Source organism: Eretmochelys imbricata, chromosome 1, assembly GCF_965152235.1.
Source record: "Eretmochelys imbricata isolate rEreImb1 chromosome 1, rEreImb1.hap1, whole genome shotgun sequence".
Taxonomy (NCBI): domain Eukaryota; kingdom Metazoa; phylum Chordata; order Testudines; family Cheloniidae; genus Eretmochelys; species Eretmochelys imbricata.
In genome coordinates, this window is record NC_135572.1 from 7,083,191 (window position 1) to 7,106,992 (window position 23,802).

Genomic DNA, 23,802 nt, shown 5'->3' on the forward strand with positions numbered 1-23,802 from the left:
AACATAAACATCCCAATCGTTAACCCAATATAGCTCTACCGCAAACATCCCAAGAACTGGGTTAAACATGTTCATACATTATGGCAGCTCAGCTCCATGTCTGACAGCATGCCATTCCTGGGTGCTACGTATTTTATGAAAACAGGGGGTTATATGTTCTTGCCATGACCTGATTTCCCTCCTGTACATCCGCCCAAGAGGGGGTTTCTGGAGGGTCCTGGGATTAAGAAGGTGCACTTCCACAAGGAACCAGTATGCCTTGCTGAAGTATAGCAGAATAGCAGCTTGTTCAGGTTGCAACCTTAGGTGTGAGAGGGTATTGCTTGGTAGGTGGAGGGAGTGGGACTAGAATATCATAGAATATCAGGGTTGGAAGGGACCTCAGGAGGTCATCTCGTCCAACCCCCTGCTCAAAGCAGGACCAATCCCCAACTAAATCATCCCAGCCAGGGCTTTGTCAAGCCTGACCTTAAAAAAAGGGAGTTGACTGGTAACTTGGATGGGTGGGCAAAGATGAGCAGGCATTGAACTGCAAAACAGCTTATTTTTTGCCCAAACCCAGGGGAATCTGGGACATAACACCTGGGAAAAGGGTTTGAGGTATCCCAAGGGAAAGCCTCAGATTTGGCAGTGCTAGAGAAGAAAGAAATGTATTATCACGGAGAGGAATGGTATGAGTATACATACGTTTATTCGGAACTGTACTTTGAGTGAGGTTAAGAATTGCTGCAAGGTCGCAGAGGACGTCCATGCCCAAAATAGTCCCCTGTGCATTTGGAGCTATGTAAAGAAAAGACTGATTCCAGAAGAATATATTAGATTTTATAGGAAGAGGATAGCTTTAATAATCTGTGAGTTGCGCACCTCCTCCCCAGAATAGTAATATCCTGTTGAGTAGTAGGGAGGGGGAGGTCAGTAATGGAAACAGAGGCATGTGCATGGCTGGCCCCTTATCCATGCCTGTAAGTGTAGCCTCGAGGGATTTATATTTGCATTAGCAGTACTTACAGGCAAAAGTGTGTGTGTGTGTGGCGGGGGCGGTCGCTGGATCCTAGCGGGTCATGAAATTTAAAAGCCTGAGCAGTTTTTTTTTTTTTTTGCTTAGGTGTGAGTAAGGCTTGGCAGCTGGTTGACATACCGTTTGGGACCGGTTGCCCAGGGGTACTTGGCTTGAGCATTCAGCTGCCCAATGTCCTGTGTCCCCACATACAAAACACTGTGAGATAGGGGGAAGGGTGGGGACGGGACCAGGACCAGATTGAAAGGTCAGGGAGGTGCTGCACGGCTTCAATTGGCCATGATTTTGTCCCTGACTAGGCTTTTGGGCCTTGCACCTGCAGTTCTTTTGGGTATGCCCGAGACACCCACAATTGTAGCAGGCTAAATTACTTTTTGCTGTTACCACAGAAACGCGAGTAGCCTCTGTCCTTATTTCTTTAGCTTGTTTGGCTTTGCATTTAGAGGCCCACATACAGATGGATTTATAATCAGAGCCTGGGTTCACTTTTAAATTAAGGGCTGTTTGTAGGTGAGAGTTAAAACCTTTCTTTAAGATTTTTAGAAAGACCTGATTCGTTTTCTTTGGGTCTGCAATGCCTGCATTGCTGGGATACATTTCCCTTTTATATTTTTACAATATTGAGCCGCAGGCTCATTCTTGTCTTGTATGCAGCCCACGATCGGTCCCCAATTACTGGCTTTGTTCCCCAAGGCTTCCTGGATGGCTTCCTTAAACTCAGTGCAGGCACGGGTCATACCATTTTAAGATTTAAATGTAACAGAGGCCCAAATGCCGTTTCGGTGTTCTTTTGTAGGGATTTTGGCCCAAGCTAGATCAGGGCATTTAGCTTTTGTTAAGATATAAAGATTCCTGGGATGTAACGAAAAGGTGACTTACTTTTTTCCAGAATATTAAATTTGGGGGTTTGGGTTTTAGATTAGGGAGATTTTTTTAGTAAGCCCCTCATTTCCTTTGTGCTGAGAGCAGTGTACTTATCAGTATTATGAGCCACTCTGTTTTCTCCTGTCCCAGACCACCGATTATCTTGATTTTCCCCCTGTGTGCCAGGTTCCAATTTTGAATTTGTTTTTAAAGGTGTTTCCAATTAATTTTATTTTGGTTTTTGTCAGTATCGCTCTTTGAGTCAGGGTCAGTAAAAATACCCTTCTGTTGTATGCTTGCAACAATACGACGTGCAGAGGAGTTGTGTCTTTTTTTTTTTAGTTTTGTTTTAGAGCCTTGTTTTTTGCTTTAAACTGACTTAGCTTGCAGTTGCAATCTGCCTTTTGATTTAGCTCTGTTGTAAGAGCCTTTTGGAGTATTTCCAACTTTTGTCATTTTTTTTATATTCACATTCTATAATTACAATCCCCTTCTCTAATTTTTTTTGGTTTGATTAGACCACCACAACGTGCTGTCCATTGTACTCATGCCCTTATTTCATTTATTTTTTGCTATTGTTTTTAGAAGCTTTTTATGTTTTCCTTTTATAAAATCAATGAGTCTCCCTCCCACAGAGGGCATTCGTGAGGTTCCCCAGGACCAGTCAATGTCTCTCCCTCCTAGAGGGTATGATTGGGGCACCCTGGGGCATGCCAGCGAGTCCCCCTCCCAGAGAGGGAAACATCGATGCATTCTGGGGCAATTTATACAACATTTTATCCCAGCTTCCTGAAACCCACTTAAGCAGCACTTCAGGGGAGACCAACTGAGCACACCCTTGTACTCAGTTTTACTGCAGCACACATTCTGGTGCTCAGTATCTGGCAGTGCAGCCGTCGCCTCCAGCGATCCCTGCACCCCAAAAACCCTGGCAGTGCAGCCGTCGCCTCCAGCGATCCCTGCACCCAGAAAACTTGGCCACAAACACATGCACATTCAGTCCTCTTGTCTGTGTGTCCTATGTGTGGTTCCTATTAAAAAAAAGGGGTGTGAAGGGGTGTCCCAAACCAAAGCGTGCACTAGAGGTCGTAAGTAAAAGGATATTCATCTCTATTCCTGGATGTGAGAAACTCTCTGCGGATTCCCGATCACACCCTGCTCGTTGAGCCAAAACTGTTAAGCAAAAAGATTCTTTTCCCCAAGAATCAGGCAAGCACAGACAATACTGAAGGGGGTTTAGTCACGGTACCGGGAAGACTGACAAGCAGCTTTGAAAATATGGTGCCATTGTGGCCAGTTCTACACATTTTCTTGTTAATGTATTTACATGTATTTATACATATGAAAACAAACATTATTACAAATCAAAATAAAACCCTAAACAAAAATAAAAATGAAAACAATACCTACATATAAAGGTTATCCTATCTGCATCAAACATTTATAACTACCTTGCGGGGGAAGAAGGCAGGGTGGGGGTAAAAATAAATGCTTACAAATATCCGGTGGGCTGTAAAGGGAAGGTTTGTTCTCTTCTAAAAGCTACATTAGTGGGCAACCATTAACCATATGAACTTATCAATTGTTCACAGTTGTCAGTGTCCTTGCTACTGAATGCTACTATAGCATTCCTGCTTGTTCTGCTGTTTCTATCTTAGCTGTTCGCTAAATTTTAACTGTTGCCTAACAATATCAGTGGGCTCGAGAGCTCAACAGGTGTCAAACAGGGACTGGATGTTTATATGGGTAAACAGAAAATCCAATTACAGTAGTGAGGACTTAGCAACAAAGCTCTTAGAAGGGCTCTAAACCTGCCTAATTTATACTACAATAGATGTCTAATTAGTGGGTCTTGGGGACAAACTCTCCCTGGGAGCAGGTTATCTCACAGCTGCCTATTTCAGGGCTTCTTTCACCTTCTTCTGAACCATGTGGTACTGGGCACTGCATATGAGCCTAGATGGACTACAGGTCTAATCTAGTCTGGCAATGCCTATGTTCCTATCGATGGTGTAAATCCAAGACCATGCTTTAGGTAATCTTCCTTGAGCTCCTGGGAGTCTCTAGACTTGCACTGAGATCAGAACCATGTCTCATTAAATATCATCGAGTCTCATGGGTTTTTTTTTTCTTTCAGGAAGGGTATTTCAAAACTCCTTGGACTTCTCCAGTATATTATGTCAGCTGTCAATGACACCAAATTCAGCTCTGCTCTGCTCCTTCTCACCGGGATACCTGGACAGGAAGACTTCCATCTCTGGATCTCTATCCCCTTCTGCTTAGTGTATGTTATTTCAATTGTAGGAAATTCAGTCATTCTGTTTATTATAAAAACAGATCAAAGCCTCCACGAGCCCATGTACATTTTCCTTTCCATGTTGGCCGTCACAGACCTTGCCTTATCCATATCCACCATGCCTACAACCCTGGGTATATTCTTGTTTAACTCTAGGGAGATCAGCCTGGATGCTTGTTTTGCCCAGCTGTTCTTCATTCACTCACTTTCAATCATTGAATCATCGGTACTCCTATTGATGGCCTTTGATCGATTTGTTGCTATCTGTAACCCACTGAGATATGCTTCTATCTTAACCCTGCCAAGAATTGGAAAGATGGGACTGGTGTTTGTGCTAAGAGGAGTGACCTTAATCTTCCCACTCCCCTTTCTCCTTAAACGGTTCCGATATTGTCGAGCCAATGTCCTCTCCCATTGCTACTGCCTGCACCAAGAGGTCATGAAGATGGCTTGTTCAGACATCACAGTCAATTACATCTATGGCTTCTTTCTTAACATCTCCGTGGTGGGGTTAGATTCACTGTTCATCTTCCTCTCATATGTGATGATCCTCAAAACAGTGCTGAAAGTCGCATCCCGTGCGGAGTGCCTTAGGGCCCTGAACACATGTGTCTCCCACCTCTGTGCTGTCCTGCTCTTCTACACACCACGGATTGGCTTGTCTGTGATACACAGATTTGAGGAGGGCTCTCCTCCATTGCTCAAGGTTCTCCTGGGCTACATCTCTCTGTTTGTCCCACCACTTATGAACCCAATTGTGTACAGCGTGAAAAGCAAACAGCTTCGTGCAAGGATAATCAGGGCGTTTCTCAAGTGAAGGGTCAGTTCATCACTTGGCTCCAGGGCCAGTGACATGGGAGATGAAAAACACGGGCCACGACCACCTATTCTATTCAGGACCTTACATCCGAGATGACATGATCTACTGAACTCCACTCTGTAAAGAGAGGTTCAGATTGGGTATAAGGCCTGGAAAAATGGGAGAGGGGCTGGTGAGGGAGGCTAGCACACTGGGGGAAGGAGACCAAGGCAGGTAGCAGCTTTTACAATCTGTCTGTGTTCATGGAGAGCCAGTGGACCAGTGTGATGTTTGCTCATAAAGAGCCGTATCGGTGCCTGCTCCAACCTCAGAATTCCTCTTGAAAGAGTCAGTAAAGAGAAGGGATGTGGATGTTGTTCCCCATTATACCTGACCTGTCACTGTTCTGTCTCTGGTTAAACACCCATGAGCCAGGGAAAAAACTGAGAAATGTTCTGCAGTTCCAGTCCTCGCCTTTCCTGAGTGCTCTGGGTACCGCGTGATCCAACAGCTGTGTTCAGGGGCTATTCAAGTGACACAGTCACCCCCCTTTCCCTCTGCCCTCAGCCAGGTGCATGTGTCTGAGTCATGTCAGAGACATGGTTAAAGCAGGAGCCCCAGGAGCAGTCATTTAGGCAGCTCCTCTCCCATTGATGACTGTGCACTGTGCACCTGATGAATCCACACCCATCTGTCTGTAATGCAAAATATATTGAATGAACAGAATAGATAATGCTGGTGAGGGAGTTGCACTATATGTGAAAGAAAGTGGACCATCAAATGAAGGAAAAATCCTCAATGAAGCAAACTGTACCAGAGAATCTCTATGAGTGGAAATTCCATGCTCTAATGTTAAGAATACAGTGGCAGGGATATATTACCGACCACCTACCCAGGATGGTGATAGTGACTGTGAAATGCTCAGGATGATTAGAGAGGCTATTAAAATTTTTAAAAAATCATTAATAATAATAATGGGGGATTTCACCTGTCCCCATACTGACTGGGTACATGTAACTTCAGGATGGGATGCAGAGATAAAGTTTCTCGACATCTTAACTGATTGCTTCTTGGAGCAGCTAGTCCCAGAACCCACAAGATGTTGTGAAGGCCAAGTCTATAACAGAGTTCAAAAAAGAACTAGATAAATTCACGGAGGAAAGGCCCCTCAAAGGCTATTAGCCAGGATGGGCAGGGATGGTGTTCGTAGCCTTTGTTTGCCAGAAGCTTGGAATGGGTAACAGGGGTGGAACACCTGATGTTTGCCTGTTCTGTTCATTCCTTCTGGGGCACCTGGCACTGGCCACTGTCTGAAGACAGGATACTGGGTTCGATGGACCTTTGGTCTGACCCAGTGTGGCCTCCGTAGAGGTGGATAATAGCCCTGCCCTGCCTCACAGAGGTGGTGAGAGGATAAATACATTCAAAAAGTTATGTGTGAATGTGGATCTGACACACAAGAGACCTTGCAAGAGACTCAGACCCAGATTCCCTCCCTGGCCCTTCTGTTTGTGTTGCCCTAGCAATACAAAGGGGTGGAAATGGTACTCAGCTCCCGCACAGAAGCACGGCTGGCTCCTATCCCAGCCCAGCCCATTCACTGTAGGGTGATCACCTTCTCCAAAGGAAAAAGCGGGACACATGCAGAAGCCCCACCCCCTCTGTGACCCCCAGCTATGCCCCTCTTCTTCCCATTTGAGGCCCCTCTCTTTGCCCTGTCCCTTCCCCCAACACCCCACTTCTGACACTCCTCTTTACCTGAGACTCCACCCTCTCTTCAAGAGAGAAGCCAGAGCTGGGCCATGGAAAGGGCTGCTCAGGGATCCAGAGTGACTGTGAGGAGCCCCAGACCCTCCACCTGTCCTTGGCATTAGGCTGAAGGGCCGAAAAGAATCCCCCAGCCTGCATCCACAGCCCCCAGTATGCACCGCCTAAGGAAGGTGGAGAGTCTGGCCTCCCTATAGTAGTCTGTGCTCTTAGGACACCTCTTACCATGGCCTAGCTGCTGCCTAGCCAAGGGGAGGAGACTTAGTGGAAGTGGAGGAGTAGGAGGAAGGGCCTGGTGCAAAAAGACGAGGCAGGAGGTGGGGCCTCACAGCAGTAGCGAGAGGATAAATACATTCAAGGATGCACAAATACTCTGAGAGCGTAAGATCAGGGCGGTTTCAGGGTTCCACAGACCAACACCTCTGACCTTTGTCTATAAAAGGCTTCTTACCACAGCCTCCTGTGACAGCTGGCCTCTGGGAAGCTGCATGAATCCACCCCTTGGTGTCTGTGGCAGAGGTGGGGGTGCTCAGGGGTAACAGTGTGGAGTAGGTTGTGGATTTATGAGGGAGAGCTGGAGCATCATGGGATGGCTGGGAGGTTCAGCAAAGTTACCGGACTTGTGTCTGAGGTGAGATTTGGAGTGTCATGAGGTCTAACTGTCAAGCAACGGGTCAACAGACACGGGGGCGGGCCTCATCTTAGACATCTGGCTGGGAGAAAGCCGTCTGAGCACAAAGATCAGCTTCACCATTTGGCCCTGTAACATGGCCATGGCTCCGAGCTATGGTGACTGGGCCCAGGCTCACAGAGGTTTCAGCAAAGGCTGCTGCCGCAAGAAAGGGGCAAACAGAGGGGAAGATGCTCTCAGGGACACTGGGAAACTAGGCTGGGTACCAGGAGCTCTTTGGCATCCCAAAAGAACGTAAGTTGGGACAGTTTTGCTCCTGTATCTCCACAGCAAACCTGTCTAACTTAGCTTGTAGTGATACATGAGACAGATGAGTTTAGACATATGAGAGCTGCCTGATATTTTTAAACCACTTTTCCTAATGCTTTTTTCTGCTTCTTAATAAACCTATTTGTTGTAGGGTGGCTGGGGTGACTGTATCGTGCTGGTCACAAGCACCTGAAGGGAAGAAACTGAGGAGCGTAGCCAGACCTGCATGATGAGAAGCATTTAGCATGGAAGGGGCATTGTTCCCAATTCAAAGAGTGGAACAACATGAGATTCCCCCAAAGAAGGGAGGGTAAAGGGAACATATATCTTTGTTTTACTGTGACAATACCAGTTCTTCGTGGTGAGCGTCTATCCTTGAGTGCCTTTGAATATTCAGAATAGCAGCTTGTTCAGCTTGCAGCCAAAATAAAGATCCACTCAAGACAATGATTCATAGAGTCAAAAAATAGGAAAATTCCCATGTAGCGAGCCATGTAGAATTTCCCCTCCTTGGCTTGCACTCTGGGTTTGTAATGCAGGAAAGGGGGATGATGGGGAAAAATCTGGTCCTATATTATTATTATTCTATTTTATTTCAGCAAGATCACAGTTGTGACTATCTCATTGTTACCACTTGGCCGCCCCCAAGGTAGCCATGTGACTGATCAGAACCATACAAGAAGTGATGATAAGCCCGGATTCCAAAATTAGAGCCTGTGCGAGGGCTTCTGCTTTAGTTCAGTTGGGTAGCATCATCACATCCCCCATGATTTGGCCTCCTGCAGTTTGCCATTGGCCGTGATGGGAGTTAAATCTGGTGCACACGAAGCCAAGCAGCTGAGATTCCCTGATGGCCAAGTGGCCCCCAGGGGACTGTGCCGGCATCTTCATAAAGACACCTGCCTCCCCGTCTGAACAGAGACTGCCTGCCGCCTGTGCCACCTCTCCGATGACTCCTTGTCCTTTTGGGTGAAGACCTCTGGTGTCAGCAGTTCCACGCCGAGCAAGAACTGGGTACATTGGCAGGTTTCACTGTCTTTAAAATGTGAAGTGAAGGGGAAAGGCTGGAAGCTGTTTTCATTGGCAGGTGTTCTATGCAGTGGCAGAGGACTCAGCTGGGCTGTCGGGGTGACTCAGTGAGGGGGCTGGAGGGCAGGCAGGGTTAGGCAGCTTGGGAGCCCCTCCCCCACATCTGCCCATGCTCCATGCTGGGTTATTCAAACTACACAGAAAGCTGATACTAAAAGCGAACTCGGAGTGTTAAACTCCAATGCCCCAAGTCAGGATTTGTCAAAGGGGTCCCGTTTCTAGAGGAGCCATGTGCTCTGGGCCCGATCCTTCCAGGGCCTGTGTGAGAGAAGACCCCACAGAATCTCAGTGACTAGTTCCCAAATTGCCTCAGGTTTATTTGCTCCTGGAAACTTAATCAGCAAATGTATTTTCTAAGTCATGAGACAACAGAACCACTGGTCTGTGTTTCAGCAAATAGTCGACCTGAGGTGCAGGAAAGGGGATTGCAATAGTAGTTCTATGCAGTTCACACCTATCACCTATTACAGGCCCATGGCTGAATTAACATGTACACTCAACTGGACATTAGTGCAATACCAGTGATTGCAGTATTCACCTATGTGTGACACCAACCCCTCCTGCTCCCAGCTTGAAACTTGTCTGTCTGTCTCAGCTTGAAACTTGCCAGATAGCTACAGGCCCTTGCATGGGGAGAGGAGGCAGGTCCTGTGAGGATGAAAAAAAGCCTGTAGGGTGATCATCCTCTCTGGATTCAGTTAACTTTGGCCAGGCAAATCACTTCAGCTTCTCTTGGAGGAATTCTTGGGATCAGAGTGTATCAGCGGGAGCATTTGGTAAGGGAAAGTTAATAGAACCCGGTTCTCATCGAAATTACACATGTAAATCTGGAGTGATGCCTTTGCTGTTACTGGTTTCAGAGTAACAGCCGTGTTAGTCTGTATTCGCAAAAAGAAAAGGAGTACTTGTGGCACCTTAGAGACTAACCAATTTATTTGAGCATGAGCTTTCGTGAGCTACAGCTCACTTCATCAGATACATACCGTGGAAACTGCAGCAGACTTTATATATACACAGAGAATATGAAACAATACCTCCTCCCACCCCACTGTCCTGCTGGTAATAGCTTATCTAAAGTAATCGTCAGGTTAGGCCATTTCCAGCACAAATCCAGGTTTTCTCACCCTCCACCCCCCCACACAAATTCACTCTCCTGCTGGTGATAGCCCATCCAAAGTGACAACTCTTTACACAATGTGCATGATAATGAAGTTAGGCCATTTCCTGCACAAATCCAGGTTCTCTCACTCCCTCACCCCCCTCCAAAAACCCACCCCCATACACACACAGACTCACTCTCCTGCTGGTAATAGCTCGTCCAAACTGACCACTCTCCAAGTTTAAATCCAAGTTAAACCAGAACATCTGGGGGGGGGAGGGAGGAAAAAACAAGAGGAAATAGGCTACCTTGCATAATGACTTAGCCACTCCCAGTCTCTATTTAAGCCTAAATTAATAGTATCCAATTTGCAAATGAATTCCAATTCAGCAGTTTCTCGCTGGAGTCTGGATTTGAAGTTTTTTTGTTTTAAGATAGCGACCTTCATGTCTGTGATTGCGTGACCAGAGAGATTGAAGTGTTCTCCGACTGGTTTATGAATGTTATAATTCTTGACATCTGATTTGTGTCCATTTATTCTTTTACGTAGAGACTGTCCAGTTTGACCAATGTACATGGCAGAGGGGCATTGCTGGCACATGATGGCATAAATCACATTGGTGGATGTGCAGGTGAACGAGCCTCTGATAGTGTGGCTGATGTTATTAGGCCCTGTGATGGTGTCCCCTGAATAGATATGTGGGCACAATTGGCAACGGGCTTTGTTGCAAGGATAAGTTCCTGGGTTAGTGGTTCTGTTGTGTGGTATGTGGTTGTTGGTGAGTATTTGCTTCAGGTTGCGGGGCTGTCTGTAGGCAAGGACTGGCCTGTCTCCCAAGATTTGTGAGAGTGTTGGGTCATCCTTTAGGATAGGTTGTAGATCCTTAATAATGCGTTGGAGGGGTTTTAGTTGGGGGCTGAAGGTGACGGCTAGTGGCGTTCTGTTATTTTCTTTGTTAGGCCTGTCCTGTAGTAGGTAACTTCTGGGAACTCTTCTGGCTCTATCAATCTGTTTCTTTACTTCCGCAGGTGGGTATTGTAGTTGTAAGAAAGCTTGACAGAGATCTTGTAGGTGTTTGTCTCTGTCTGAGGGGTTGGATCAAATGCGGTTGTATCGCAGAGCTTGGCTGTAGACGATGGATCGTGTGGTGTGGTCAGGGTGAAAGCTGGAGGCATGCAGGTAGGAATAGCGGTCAGTAGGTTTCTGGTATAGGGTGGTGTTTATGTGACCATTGTTTATTAGCACTGTAGTGTCCAGGAAGTGGATCTCTTGTGTGGACTGGACCAGGCTGAGGTTGATGGTGGGATGGAAATTGTTGAAATCATGGTGGAATTCCTCAAGGGCTTCTTTTCCATGGGTCCAGATGATGAAGATGTCATCAATATAGCGCAAGTAGAGTAGGGGCTTTAGGGGACGAGAGCTGAGGAAGCGTTGTTCTAAATCAGCCATAAAAATGTTGGCATACTGTGGGGCCATGCGGGTACCCATAGCAGTGCCGCTGATCTGAAGGTATACATTGTCCCCAAATGTGAAATAGTTATGGGTAAGGACAAAGTCACAAAGTTCAGCCACCAGGTTAGCCGTGACATTATCGGGGATAGTGTTCCTGACGGCTTGTAGTCCATCTTTGTGTGGAATGTTGGTGTAGAGGGCTTCTACATCCATAGTGGCCAGGATGGTGTTATCAGGAAGATCACCGATGGATTGAAGTTTCCTCAGGAAGTCAGTGGTGTCTCGAAGGTAGCTGGGAGTGCTGGTAGCATAGGGCCTGAGGAGGGAGTCTACATAGCCAGACAATCCTGCTGTCAGGGTGCCAATGCCTGAAATGATGGGGCGCCCAGGAGTTCCAGGTTTATGGATCTTGGGTAGTAGATAGAATATCCCAGGTCGGGGTTCCAGGGGTGTGTCTGTGCGGATTTGATCTTGTGCTTTTTCAGGAAGTTTCTTGAGCAAATGCTGTAGTTGCTTTTGGTAACTCTCAGTGGGATCATAGGGTAATGGCTTGTAGAAACTCGTGTTGGAGAGCTGCCGAGCAGCCTCTTGTTCATATTCCGACCTATTCATGATGACAACAGCACCTCCTTTGTCAGCCTTTTTGATTATGATGTCAGAGTTGTTTCTGAGGCTGTGGATGGCATTGCGTTCCGCATGGCTGAGGTTATGGGGCAAGTGATGCTGCTTTTCCACAATTTCAGCCCGTGCACGTCGGCGGAAGCACTCTATGTAGAAGTCCAGTCTGCTGTTTCGACCTTCAGGAGGAGTCCACCTAGAATCCTTCTTTCTGTAGTGTTGGTAGGGAGACCTCTGTGGATTAGTATGTTGTTCAGAGGTATTTTGGAAATATTCCTTGAGTCGGAGATGTCGAAAATAGGATTCTAGGTCACAATACCCACCTGCGGAAGTAAAGAAACAGATTGATAGAGCCAGAAGAGTTCCCAGAAGTTACCTACTACAGGACAGGCCTAACAAAGAAAATAACAGAACGCCACTAGCCGTCACCTTCAGCCCCCAACTAAAACCCCTCCAACGCATTATTAAGGATCTACAACCTATCCTAAAGGATGACCCAACACTCTCACAAATCTTGGGAGACAGGCCAGTCCTTGCCTACAGACAGCCCCGCAACCTGAAGCAAATACTCACCAACAACCACATACCACACAACAGAACCACTAACCCAGGAACTTATCCTTGCAACAAAGCCCGTTGCCAATTGTGCCCACATATCTATTCAGGGGACACCATCACAGGGCCTAATAACATCAGCCACACTATCAGAGGCTCGTTCACCTGCACATCCACCAATGTGATTTATGCCATCATGTGCCAGCAATGCCCCTCTGCCATGTACATTGGTCAAACTGGACAGTCTCTACGTAAAAGAATAAATGGACACAAATCAGATGTCAAGAATTATAACATTCATAAACCAGTCGGAGAACACTTCAATCTCTCTGGTCACGCAATCACAGACATGAAGGTCGCTATCTTAAAACAAAAAAACTTCAAATCCAGACTCCAGCGAGAAACTGCTGAATTGGAATTCATTTGCAAATTGGATACTATTAATTTAGGCTTAAATAGAGACTGGGAGTGGCTAAGTCATTATGCAAGGTAGCCTATTTCCTCTTGTTTTTTCCTCCCTCCCCCCCCCAGATGTTCTGGTTTAACTTGGATTTAAACTTGGAGAGTGGTCAGTTTGGACGAGCTATTACCAGCAGGAGAGTGAGTCTGTGTGTGTATGGGGGTGGGTTTTTGGAGGGGGGTGAGGGAGTGAGAGAACCTGGATTTGTGCAGGAAATGGCCTAACTTCATTATCATGCACATTGTGTAAAGAGTTGTCACTTTGGATGGGCTATCACCAGCAGGAGAGTGAATTTGTGTGGGGGGGTGGAGGGTGAGAAAACCTGGATTTGTGCTGGAAATGGCCTAACCTGACGATTACTTTAGATAAGCTATTACCAGCAGGACAGTGGGGTGGGAGGAGGTATTGTTTCATATTCTCTGTGTATATATAAAGTCTGCTGCAGTTTCCACGGTATGTATCTGATGAAGTGAGCTGTAGCTCACGAAAGCTCATGCTCAAATAAATTGGTTAGTCTCTAAGGTGCCACAAGTACTCCTTTTCTTTTTGCTGTTACTGTTATTGAATGCAGAAACTTGTTCCTAAAAATGCTGCAGACAGACAGTGGCATAATTTGGACTCTCAGGAGCGGAGAAAAGATACATTGAGTCTATGAAACGTGTTTATAAATAGCAAAGGAGGACTTGTGGCACCTTAGAGACTAACCAATTTATTAGAGCATAAGATCTCCCCACTGTATTTTCCACTGAATGCATCTGATGAAGTGAGCTCTAGCTCACGAAAACTTATGCTCAAATAAATTGGTTAGTCTCTAAGGTGCCACAAGTCCTCCTTTTCTTTTTGCGAATACAGACTAACATGGCTGCTACTCTGAAACCTATGTTTATAAATTGTTTCAATTCAGGACAGATAAACACAATGCCCATTTTCACTATGCAATTGCCATCTGTTTCTACACGTCATGATACAATGGGCCACACGCAGAAGTGGAGGGCCAGAAAGTGAGTCTGTATGAAGGTCACAAGTGTAAAATCACACCGTGCTTAAGCAGTCTGTGGAATTCACAGCCAAAAGATATCAATGGGGCCATGAGATTAGCAGGATTCAAAGAGAGACTGGATGTTTATATGGGTAACCAGTGAGAATTCTTTTTAAAAATCTTGGAAGGGCTCTAAACCTTCTTGATTTGCACCACAAAATATGTCTAACTAGTGGGTGTCTGGGGAAACTTTCCCTGGGAGCAGGTTATCTCAGAGTTGCCTATTGCAAGGCTTCTACCACCTTCCACTGAAACCTCTGTACCTGGCCACAGGATACAGGGCTATATGGACTACAGATCTGATCCAGTCTGGCAGTGCATGTCTTCCTATCGGTGTAAATCAAAAACAATTTTTGCTGATCTTCCTTGAGCTCTTGGGAATCTCTAGACTTGCACTGAGAGCAGAAATATCATCTAGTTAAATATCATCTAGTCTCCTGTTCTTTTTCTTTTCAGGAAGGAAATTTCAAAACTTCTTGGACCTGCCCACTATATTGTGTCAGCTGTCAATGACACCAAATTCAGCTCTGCAGCATTCCTTCTCACCGGGATACCTGGGCAGGATGACGTCCATCTCTGGATCATCTCTATCCCCTTTTGTTTAATGTATGTTATTTTGATAGTAGGAAATTCAGTCATTCTGTTCATTATAAAAACAGATCCAAGCCTCCATGAGCCCATGTACATTTTCCTTTCCATGTTGGCCATCACAGACCTTGGCTTATCGATAGTCACCATACCGACAATACTGGGCATATACTTGTTCAACTCTAGGGAGATCAGCCTCAATGCTTGTTTCGCCCAGCTGTTCTTCATCCACTCATTTTCATTAATTGAATCCTCTGTGCTCCTGTTAATGGCCTTGGAGTGCTTTGTTGCGATCTATCACCCACTGAAATATGCTTCTATCCTAACCATGCAGAGAATAGCTAAGATGGGACTGGTGTTTGTGCTAGGAGAGTTGGCTGTAGTATTACCAGTCCCCTTTCTCCTAAAATGGTTCCAATACTGTCGAGCCAATGTCTTCCCCCATTCCTACTGCCTGCACCAGGGTGTCATGAAGATGGCTTGTTCAGACATCACAGTCAACAGCATCTATGGCTTGTTCATAATAGTCTCCACAGTGGGTTTGGACTTCCTGCTCATCCTGCTATCTTATGTGATGATCCTCAAAACAGTGCTGAGCATCACGTCTAATGTGGAGCGTGTCAGGGCCCTGAACACCTGCGTCTCCCACCTCTGCGCTGTTCTGCTCTTCTATACGCCAATGATTGGCCTGTCTGTGATACACAGATTCGGGAATAGCTCTTCTCCCTTGCTTCAGATTCTCCTGGGATATGTCTACCTGCTGGTCCCGCCCCTGATGAACCCAAGTGTGTACAGTGTGAAAAGCAAACATCTTTGTGCAAGGATAATGAGGGCATTCATCAAATGAGCGGTTCGTTCATCACCCGGCTTCAGCACTGATGACATGGGAGACAAACAACACAGGTGACCTAAATCCTTACACCTGAGATGACATGAGTTACTGATCTTCACTCTGTAGAGAGAGGTTCAGACAGGGTCCAAGGCCTGGGCCTAGCTGAGAGGCACTGATGTGGGAGGACAGGGCACTGGGGGAAGGAGGCCAAGCCAGGCAGAAGCATTTACCAAGTGACTGTGTCCATGGAGAGCAAGGGGTCCTGTGGGATTTTGGCCCATTAAGAGCTATATCGGTTGTTGCTGTGGCCTTAGATTTTATGTCAATGCAGTCAATAAAGAGAAGGGATGTGGATGTTCTTTCCCATTACACCTGGCCTGTCACTGTCTCATCTCTGGTTAAATATCCAGGGGCCATGACAAAATCTGCAGAGCTGTTCTGCATTCACAGTCCTTCTCCTTCCCGAGCGCTCTGGGTGTTGCATGATCCATGGGCCTTGCACCAACTGTGGACAGGGCCATTCAAGGCGCACGGACATCCGCCCTTCCCCCACGCCCTCAGCCAGGTGCTTGTGACTAAGTCGTGTCAGAGACATGATTAACGCAGGAGCCCCAGGAGAAGCCATTCAGGCAGCCCCTCCCCAACTGATGCCTCTGCACACCTGCTGAGTTCACCCATATCGGACTCTAATGCTCCGTAGCCAGAGCGGAGCTGCGTGTACTAGTGAGGGTCTGACACACAGCAGAGCTGATAAGAGTCTCAGGCTCAGGTTCCCTCCCGGTTCACTCAGTTTGTGCTGCCCCAGCCAGGCAAAGGGGTGGAAACAGGCCTCCGTCCCCCAACAGAGGCAGGCTGGCTCCTATCCCAGCCCAGCCCATTCAGTGTAGGGTAAACATCTATTCAAAAGACAAAAGTGGGTGAACGGCAGGAGCCCCATCTGCTCTGTGACCCCACCCATGTCTGCTCCTCTTCCCCTCAGGCACTGCTCACTGGTCAGGCTGGAAGCCAGAAACTAGAGAGCCAGAGTTAATGTGAGGAACCTCAGACCCTCCACCTATGTTGGGCAGGGGACCCATGAGCAGCACCCAGCCTGTCTTCCCAACCCCCAGTAAGCCCCTCCCAGGGAAGGTGGAGAGTCTGAGGCTCCCCACAGCGGCATGGCCTCCCTGGGAAGCTCTTACCATGGCCCAGCCCCAGCCTGGCTGGAGGGTGATGCCTCAGGGTAAGAGAAGGGTAGAAGGTGCGGCAAGCCTGATCCAACTCGCAGGGTGGTGGGGGGCTCCTAAGTAAAGGAGGAGGATGGGGCTGGAGGATCGGAGACCTTGTGTTTTGGACAAGACTGAATTAATGTGAACCCATAAAGGGGCTCTTGTTTTAGGTATTCCAGGCTGAGAGTAAGTCATTGCAAGGACCTTAGAATGAAGGACAGGGCAGCTTCAGGGATACCTCAGGCCCTCTTTGGTACTCTGCAGTGGCACGTGTGTGCAGGGACTTGGCCAGAGTGTGCTCTGCTCTTGGATATAATTACCAGCAGGTGGAGTTCCACCCAGCCCCCAGGCTGCTCTAAACTCCACTGAGGCAGGAGAAGAACAGTCTAGAAAATCAAACCCCTCTAACTAGCTCCTTGCTAGCCCCGCTCTCTGCAGCACAGGGAGTAGCTATGCTAGTGGAGCAGAGAATACAGGTGGGCCCATCATTACTCGGAAGGCTGGTCCTGTGGTCTGGGCATCACTGTGTGACTCAAGAGATCTGGATTTGATTCCCTTGCCATATGTGACTCTGGTCAAGCCATTGGATGTCTCTGAGCCTCTGCACTATGGTGACTGGGCCCAGGTTCACACAGGTTTCAGCAAAGGCTGCTTCAGCAAGAAAGGGGCAAATGGAGGTGAAGATGCTCTCAGAGACCAGAGAAACTAGGCTGGGTCCAAAAGATCTTCTTGGCTTCACAAAAGAATGAATGTTCTGAGTAGCAACCTGTTCAAGTTGGAGCCAAGATAATGATCCACTCAAGTTAATGGGCTTGTCTTCATCGATGCATGGTGATCAATCCACTGGGGGTCGATTTAGCAGGGCTAGTGAAGACCTGCTAAATTGACCACCAATCGCTCTCCCATCAACTCCGGTACTCGACCAGAATGAGATGAGTAAGGGGAGTCAATGGGAGAGTTTCTTCTGTCGACCCAGCGTGCTGTGGGCCCCGCGGTAAGTAGATCTAAGCTACGTCAATCTAAGTTACACTGCTAACATAACTCAAATTGTATAGCTTAGATCAACCTGTCCCCATAGTGTACACCTGCGCAATGATTCATAGATTCAGAATTTAAGACCAGACGGAGCCATTAGATAACCTATTCCAGGGATTCTTAACCTGGGGGGCAGCCCCCCTTGAGGTGTGTGGAATATATTCAGAGGGAGGCTTGAGAAGTTTTAGGGGAAAAAAACTGACTGTGGACATTTTACTGACAATAATGTATAACTAGCAAACCTGATTCCTCCAGAGAGATCCAGTCCTCAGACGACGCTGTGTGTTTGACTCCAGGTGGCATTTGGATGGATTTCTCTGATGCTTGCACAGCATTATATAAAGTCGTTAACATCTGTACATAGATCTGTTTCTTTTTCCTTTAGTACAAAGGATCATTGGTTCATTTGTGCCACAACAAAAACTCAAGTGAAAGACAAAGAAGCTGAAACTGATTCAAATGAAGCACCGACATGGCATATATCAATATATGTGTTTAGGGGGCAGTGGGTAGTACATTTTTACAGATACAATGAAGGGCAGCATTGTGACACTGCACGCCCGTATTCTTCACAGCGATATTATTATGATATGAGTATGGCATAATTGTGATAAGTCATTTGAGGTGTCTTTGGAAAAGTTATGATTCACTGAATCTGATTATCCCTATTGGTATCTGTCAAGGTTCCTCCCCCACTCTGAATGCTAGGGTACAGATGTGGGGACCTGCATGAAAACCTCCTAAGCTTATCTTTACCAGCTTAGGTCAAAACTTCCCCAAGGTACAAAATATTCCACCCTTTGTCCTTGGATTGGCCGCTACCGCCACCAAACTAATACTGGTTACTGGGGAAGAGCTGTTTGGAAACATCTTTCCCCCCAAATACTTCCCAAAACCTTGCACCCCACTTCCTGGACAAGGTTTGGTAAAAAGCCTCACCAATTTGCCTAGGTAACTACAGACCCAGACCCTTGGATCTTAAGAACAATGAACAATCCTCCCAAAACTTGCACCCCCCCTTTCCTGGGAAATGTTGGTTAAAAAGCCTCACCAATTTGCATAAGGTGACCACAGACCCAAACCCTTGGATCTGAGAACAATGAAAAAGCATTCAGTTTTCTTACAAGAAGTCTTTTAATAGAAATCGGAGTAAATAGAAGTAAAGAAATCCCCTTTGTAAAATCAGGATGGTACATACCTTACAGGGTAATTAGATTCAAAACATAGAGAATCCCTCTAGGCAAAACCTTAAGTTACAAAAAAGATACACAGACAGAAATAGTTATTCTATTCAGCACAATTCTTTTCTCAGCCATTTAAAGAAATCATAATCTAACACATACCTAGCTAGAGTACTTACTAAAAGTTCTAAGACTCCATTCCTGCTCTATCCCCAGCAAAAACAGCATATAGACAGACAGAGACCCTTTGTTTCTCTCCCTCCTCCCAGCTTTTGAAAGTATCTTGTCTCTTCATTGGTCATTTTGGTCAGGTGCCAGCAAGGTTACCTTTAGCTTCTTAACCCTTTACAGGTGAGAGGAGTTTTCCTCTGGCCAGGAGAGATTTTAAAGGGGTTTACCCTTCCCTTTATATTTATGACAGTATCCGAGCATTATTTTTGTATCTGAAGTTATGAACGTTGACTAAGTAACTATTTTTCAACTGCAGTTACACTTGGGCCATGCCCACTAGACAAGATGTTTTCAGTCCAGATAGTGGGTGTGGAAGGGCCTGTTAAGGGCAATGGGCCATTAGGAAAAAAACAATAGACCTTAGGAGAAGCTTATCTCCCACCTGGTGAGCCTTCCTGTGAATGCTACAGACAACCGGCAAGTAATGGCTGCCATGACTCCATCTTTGAATGTCAGTATTTCAACAGATTGGTCTGGGAACCAAGCTTTAAAAGAAAGTGTTCTCACCATATGAAAAACTATATAAGGCAGGGAGTGACATCATCTGGTGTTCTTGACTCATCACCCAAGAAGACCCCGGGAAAAACACCTGAGACTGAACTTGGGGAAGTGCTGGACCCTGGCTGAAACACCTGGGGATTTCAAGCTGTAACGCAAGTGCAGGTTCCTCCTTCAGAATCTGCAGCCTGCTTGTATAATCTTTTAGGGTGAGAATCTGACATTCATATTTAATCTATTAAATTTAGTTTGTGTTTTTTTATTTATTTTCTAGGTAATCTGCTTGGATCTGTTCGCTTTCACTTATAATCATTTAAAATCTACATTCTGTAGTAAATAAACTTGGTTTTCTCTATCTAAACAGTGAATTGGAGTGAAGTATGTGCAAATCATAACTCTGGGGTAAAGGCTATTGCATATTCCTCTTCAAATTGAGGGAGTTCCCTGTGCAGCACAAGGTGGTATAATTTTTGGTTTATACTCCAGAGGTGGGGTGTGCCTGGGGAAGCTGGGAGTTGCCTTAACTGTGTACCGCAAGTAACCAGCTGGGTGTGTCCCTACCTATGGGTGTTCTGGTGAAAGTGCAGGCTGGAGGGCTTTGCAACTTGTAAAAGCAGTACAGTGTGAGAGGGAACCCAGGCTGGTGGGTCAGGGGGCTTAGTGTTTCCCCAGCTCGCAGACTTCAACTCAAGGGTGATAACTGATCACATGTGTGAACATCAGTTCTCAGAGCAGAGAGAGGTAAATAGTGGTGTCCCCCAGCGGTCTGTACTGGGAATAGTCCTATTCATAATGTTGATAAATGCAAAGTAATGCACATTGGAAAGCATAATCCCAAATATACATATAAAATGATGGGGTGTAAATTAGCTGTTACCACTCAAGAAAGAGATCTTGGTGTAATTGTGAATAGTTCTTTAAAAATCTCCACTCAATGTGCAATGGCAGACAAAAAAGAGAACAGAATGTTGGGAATCATTAAGAAAGGGATAGATAATAAGACAGAAAATATCATATTGCCTCTGTATATTTCCATGGTACTCCAACATCTTGAACACTGTGCGCAGATGTGGTCGCCCCATCTCAAAAAAGATATATTGGAATTGGAAAAAATTCAGAAAAGGAAAACAAAAATTATTAGGGGTATGAAACGGCTTCCATATGAGGACAGATTAATAAGATTTGGACTTTTCAGCTTGGAAAAGAGATGTCTAAGGGGGGATATGATAGCGGTCTCTAAACTCATGACTGGTGTGGGGGAAAGGAAATAAGGAAGTGTTATTTACTCCTTCTCATAAGACACGATGCTGGCCTATATGTACCTTTGGTCTGACCCAGTAGGGCCATTCTTATGTTCTTACTCATATTCAAGAAAGATGAATTCGGACTGGAACAAATGCTGAGAAGAGCTCCTAGAATGGGCAAGTGAATGGAGGTCCTGTCTTACATGGAGATTTTGAAAGAGCTTGGCAGGTTTAGCCTAACACATGGCAGGCTGAGTGGGACTAGGATTGCTCTATAAATACATCAGGGAGATGGGGTAAAGACCTTAGAGGTAGAAGAGCTCTTGAAGCTAAAGGACAGTATTGCCCGCCCCCCCCCAAAATGGGAGAAGCTGGCCAGGAATAAACTGAAGCTGGAAAGAAGAAGGAGGTTTCTGACCATCTGAGGAAGGAGGCTCTGGAACTGCCACCCAACAGAAGCAGTGTGTGTGCGGGAGGGAAACAACCCAGCTCATTTTAAGATTGAGCTTGACAGGTTTAAGCACTGGGCTATATGCCAGGGATACCTGCCAGAGCAGGGGACAGGACTCATTGACCCAGGAGGTCTCTTTCAGGCCTATGTGTCTGTGCATCATATTCACCTATTTTGCGTCACTGTGGGAGCTAATGTGGAGTTGCTCATCCACTAGGACCCCTGCTCTGTGCCTTGGCAAATGTATCTGTCCCTCAACAGATTCAGGAGAAAGCAGAACTCAGCATTATCATCTGGCAAGGGAATTGTTCTTGGGTTATTGTTCAAGGATATCACAGGAGTATAATTCCCTAAATTTCTGGTAATCTCAGCATGCTGAGCTGTCAGTTGCTCTCTCCCCAGCAACTAACCCCAAAGAGGAAGGATGGATCAGCGGATAAAGTGCTGGCCTGTGACTCAGAAGCCCTGGCTTCAGGAAGAGCATCTTCGCAAGCAGGCTGGCTAACGTAGTGAGGAGGGATTTAAACTAGATTCACCGGGGGAAGGAGACCAAAGCCCTGAGGTAAGTGGGGACGTGGGATACCGGGAGGAAGCACGAGCAGGAGCGCGCGAGAGGGCAGGGCTCCTGCCTCATACTGAGAAAGAGGGACGATCAGCAAGTTATCTCAAGTGCCTATACACAAATGCAAGAAGCCTGGAAAACAAGCAGGGAGAACTGGAAGTCCTGGCACAGTCAAGGAGTTATGATGTGATTGAAATAACAGAGACTTGGTGGGATAACTCACATGACTGGAGTACTGTCATGGATGGATATAAACTGTTCAGGAAGGACAGGCAGGGCAGAAAAGGTGGGGGAGTTGCACTGTATGTAAGGGAGCAGTATGACTGCTCAGAGCTCCGGTTTGAAGCTGCAGAAAAACCGGAGAGTCTCTGGATTAAGTTTAGAAGTGTGAGTAACAAGGGTGATGTCGTGGTGGGAGTCTGCTACAGACCACCGGAACAGGGAGATGAGGTGGACGAGGCTTTCTTCCGGCAACTAACGGAAGTTATTAGATCACAGGCCCTGGTTCTCATGGGAGACTTCAATCACCCTGATATCTGCTGGGAGAGCAATACAGCGGTGCACAGACAATCCACGAAGTTTTTGGAAAGTGTAGGGGACAATTTCCTTGTGCAAGTGCTGGAGGAACCAACTAGGGCAGAGCTCTTCTTGACCTGCTGCTCACAAACCAGGAAGAATTAGTAGGGGAAGCAAAAGTGGATGGGAACCTGAGAGGTAATGAGCATGAGAAGGTCGAGTTCAGGATCCTGACACAGGGAAGAAAGGAGAGCAGCAGAATACGGACCCTGGACTTCAGAAAAGCAGAGTTTGACAACCTCAGGGAACTGATGGGTAGGATCCCCTGGGAGAATAACATAAGGGAGAAAGGAGTTCAGGGGAGCTGGCTGTATTTTAAAGAATCCTTACTGAGGTTACAGGGACAAACCATCCCAATGTATAGAAAGAATAGTAAATATGACAGGTGACCAGCTTGGCTTAACAGTGAAATCCTTGCTGATCTTAAACACAAAAAAGAAGCTTACAAGAAGTGGAAGCTTGGACAAATGACCAGGGAGGAGTATAAAAATATTGCTTGGGCATGCAGTAGTGAAATCAGGAAGGCCAAATCACACCTGGAGTTGCAGCTAGCAAGAGATGTTAAGAGTAACAAGAAGGGTTTCTTCAGGTATGTTAGCAACAAGAAGAAAGTCAAGGAAAGTGTGGGCCCCTCACCGAATGAGGGAGGCAATCTCGTGACAGATGATGTGGAAAAGCTAATTTACTCAATGCTTTTTTTGCCTCTGCCTTCACGAACAACGTCAGCTTCCAGACTATTGCACTGGGCAGCACAGCACGGGGAAGAGGTGACCAGCCCTCTGTGAAGAAAGAAGTGGTTCGGGACTATTTAGAAAAGCTGGACGAGCACAAGTCCATGGGGCCGGATGCGCTGCATCCGAGAGTGCTAAACGAGTTGGTGGATGTGAATGCAGAACCATTGGCCATTATCTTTGAAAACTCATGGCGATCGGGGGAGGTCCTGGACGACTGGGAAAAGGCTTATGTAGTGCCTATCTTTAAAAAAGGGAAGAAGGAGGATCCTAGAAACTACAGGCCAGTCAGCCTCCCCTCAGTCCCTGGAAAAATCATGGAGCAGGTCCTCAAGGAATCAATTCTGAAGCACTTTGAGGGGAGGAAAGTGATCAGGAACAGTCAGCATGGATTTACCAAGGGCAAGTCATGCCTGACTAATCTAATTGCCTTCTATGACGAGATAACTGGCTCTGTGGATGAGGGGAAAGCAGTGGACGTGTTATTCCTTGACTTCAGCAAAGCTTTTGACACGGTCTCCCACAGTATGCTTGCCAGTAAGTTAAAGAAGTATGGGCTGGATGAATGGACGATAAGGTGGATAGAAAACTGGCTAGATTGTCAGGCTCAATGGGTAGTGATCAATGGCTCCATGTCTAGTTGGCAGCCGGTATCAAGTGGAGTGCCC

At 46.4% G+C, this 23,802-nt stretch overlaps 2 protein-coding genes across 2 annotated transcripts; both read left to right on the top strand.

Moving 5' to 3' along the window:
- The first annotated feature begins 4,059 nt into the window (after window positions 1-4,059).
- LOC144279144 (olfactory receptor 51G2-like) lies at window positions 4,060-4,995 on the top strand. Its single transcript, XM_077840614.1, has one exon. The coding sequence runs from the start codon at window positions 4,060-4,062 to the stop codon at window positions 4,993-4,995; it is 936 nt and encodes a 311-aa protein (XP_077696740.1).
- An 8,932-nt stretch (window positions 4,996-13,927) lies between these two features.
- On the top strand, window positions 13,928-15,432 carry LOC144259689 (olfactory receptor 51G2-like). The gene is made up of 2 exons (XM_077807996.1): window positions 13,928-13,959; window positions 14,454-15,432. The coding sequence occupies exons 1-2, from the start codon at window positions 13,928-13,930 to the stop codon at window positions 15,430-15,432; spliced, it is 1,011 nt and encodes a 336-aa protein (XP_077664122.1).
- Window positions 15,433-23,802: the final 8,370 nt, after the last annotated feature.

Excerpts from the sequence above, each read along its gene's own strand:
- LOC144279144 (XM_077840614.1), top strand. The coding sequence starts at position 4,060 with ATGTCAGCTGTCAATGACACCAAATTCAGCTCTGCTCTGCTCCTTCTC.
- LOC144259689 (XM_077807996.1), top strand. The coding sequence starts at position 13,928 with ATGGGCCACACGCAGAAGTGGAGGGCCAGAAA. Across the intron at positions 13,960-14,453 it reads CAGAAGTGGAGGGCCAGAAA|GAAGGAAATTTCAAAACTTC; the intron begins GTGAGTCTGTAT and ends TTTTCTTTTCAG.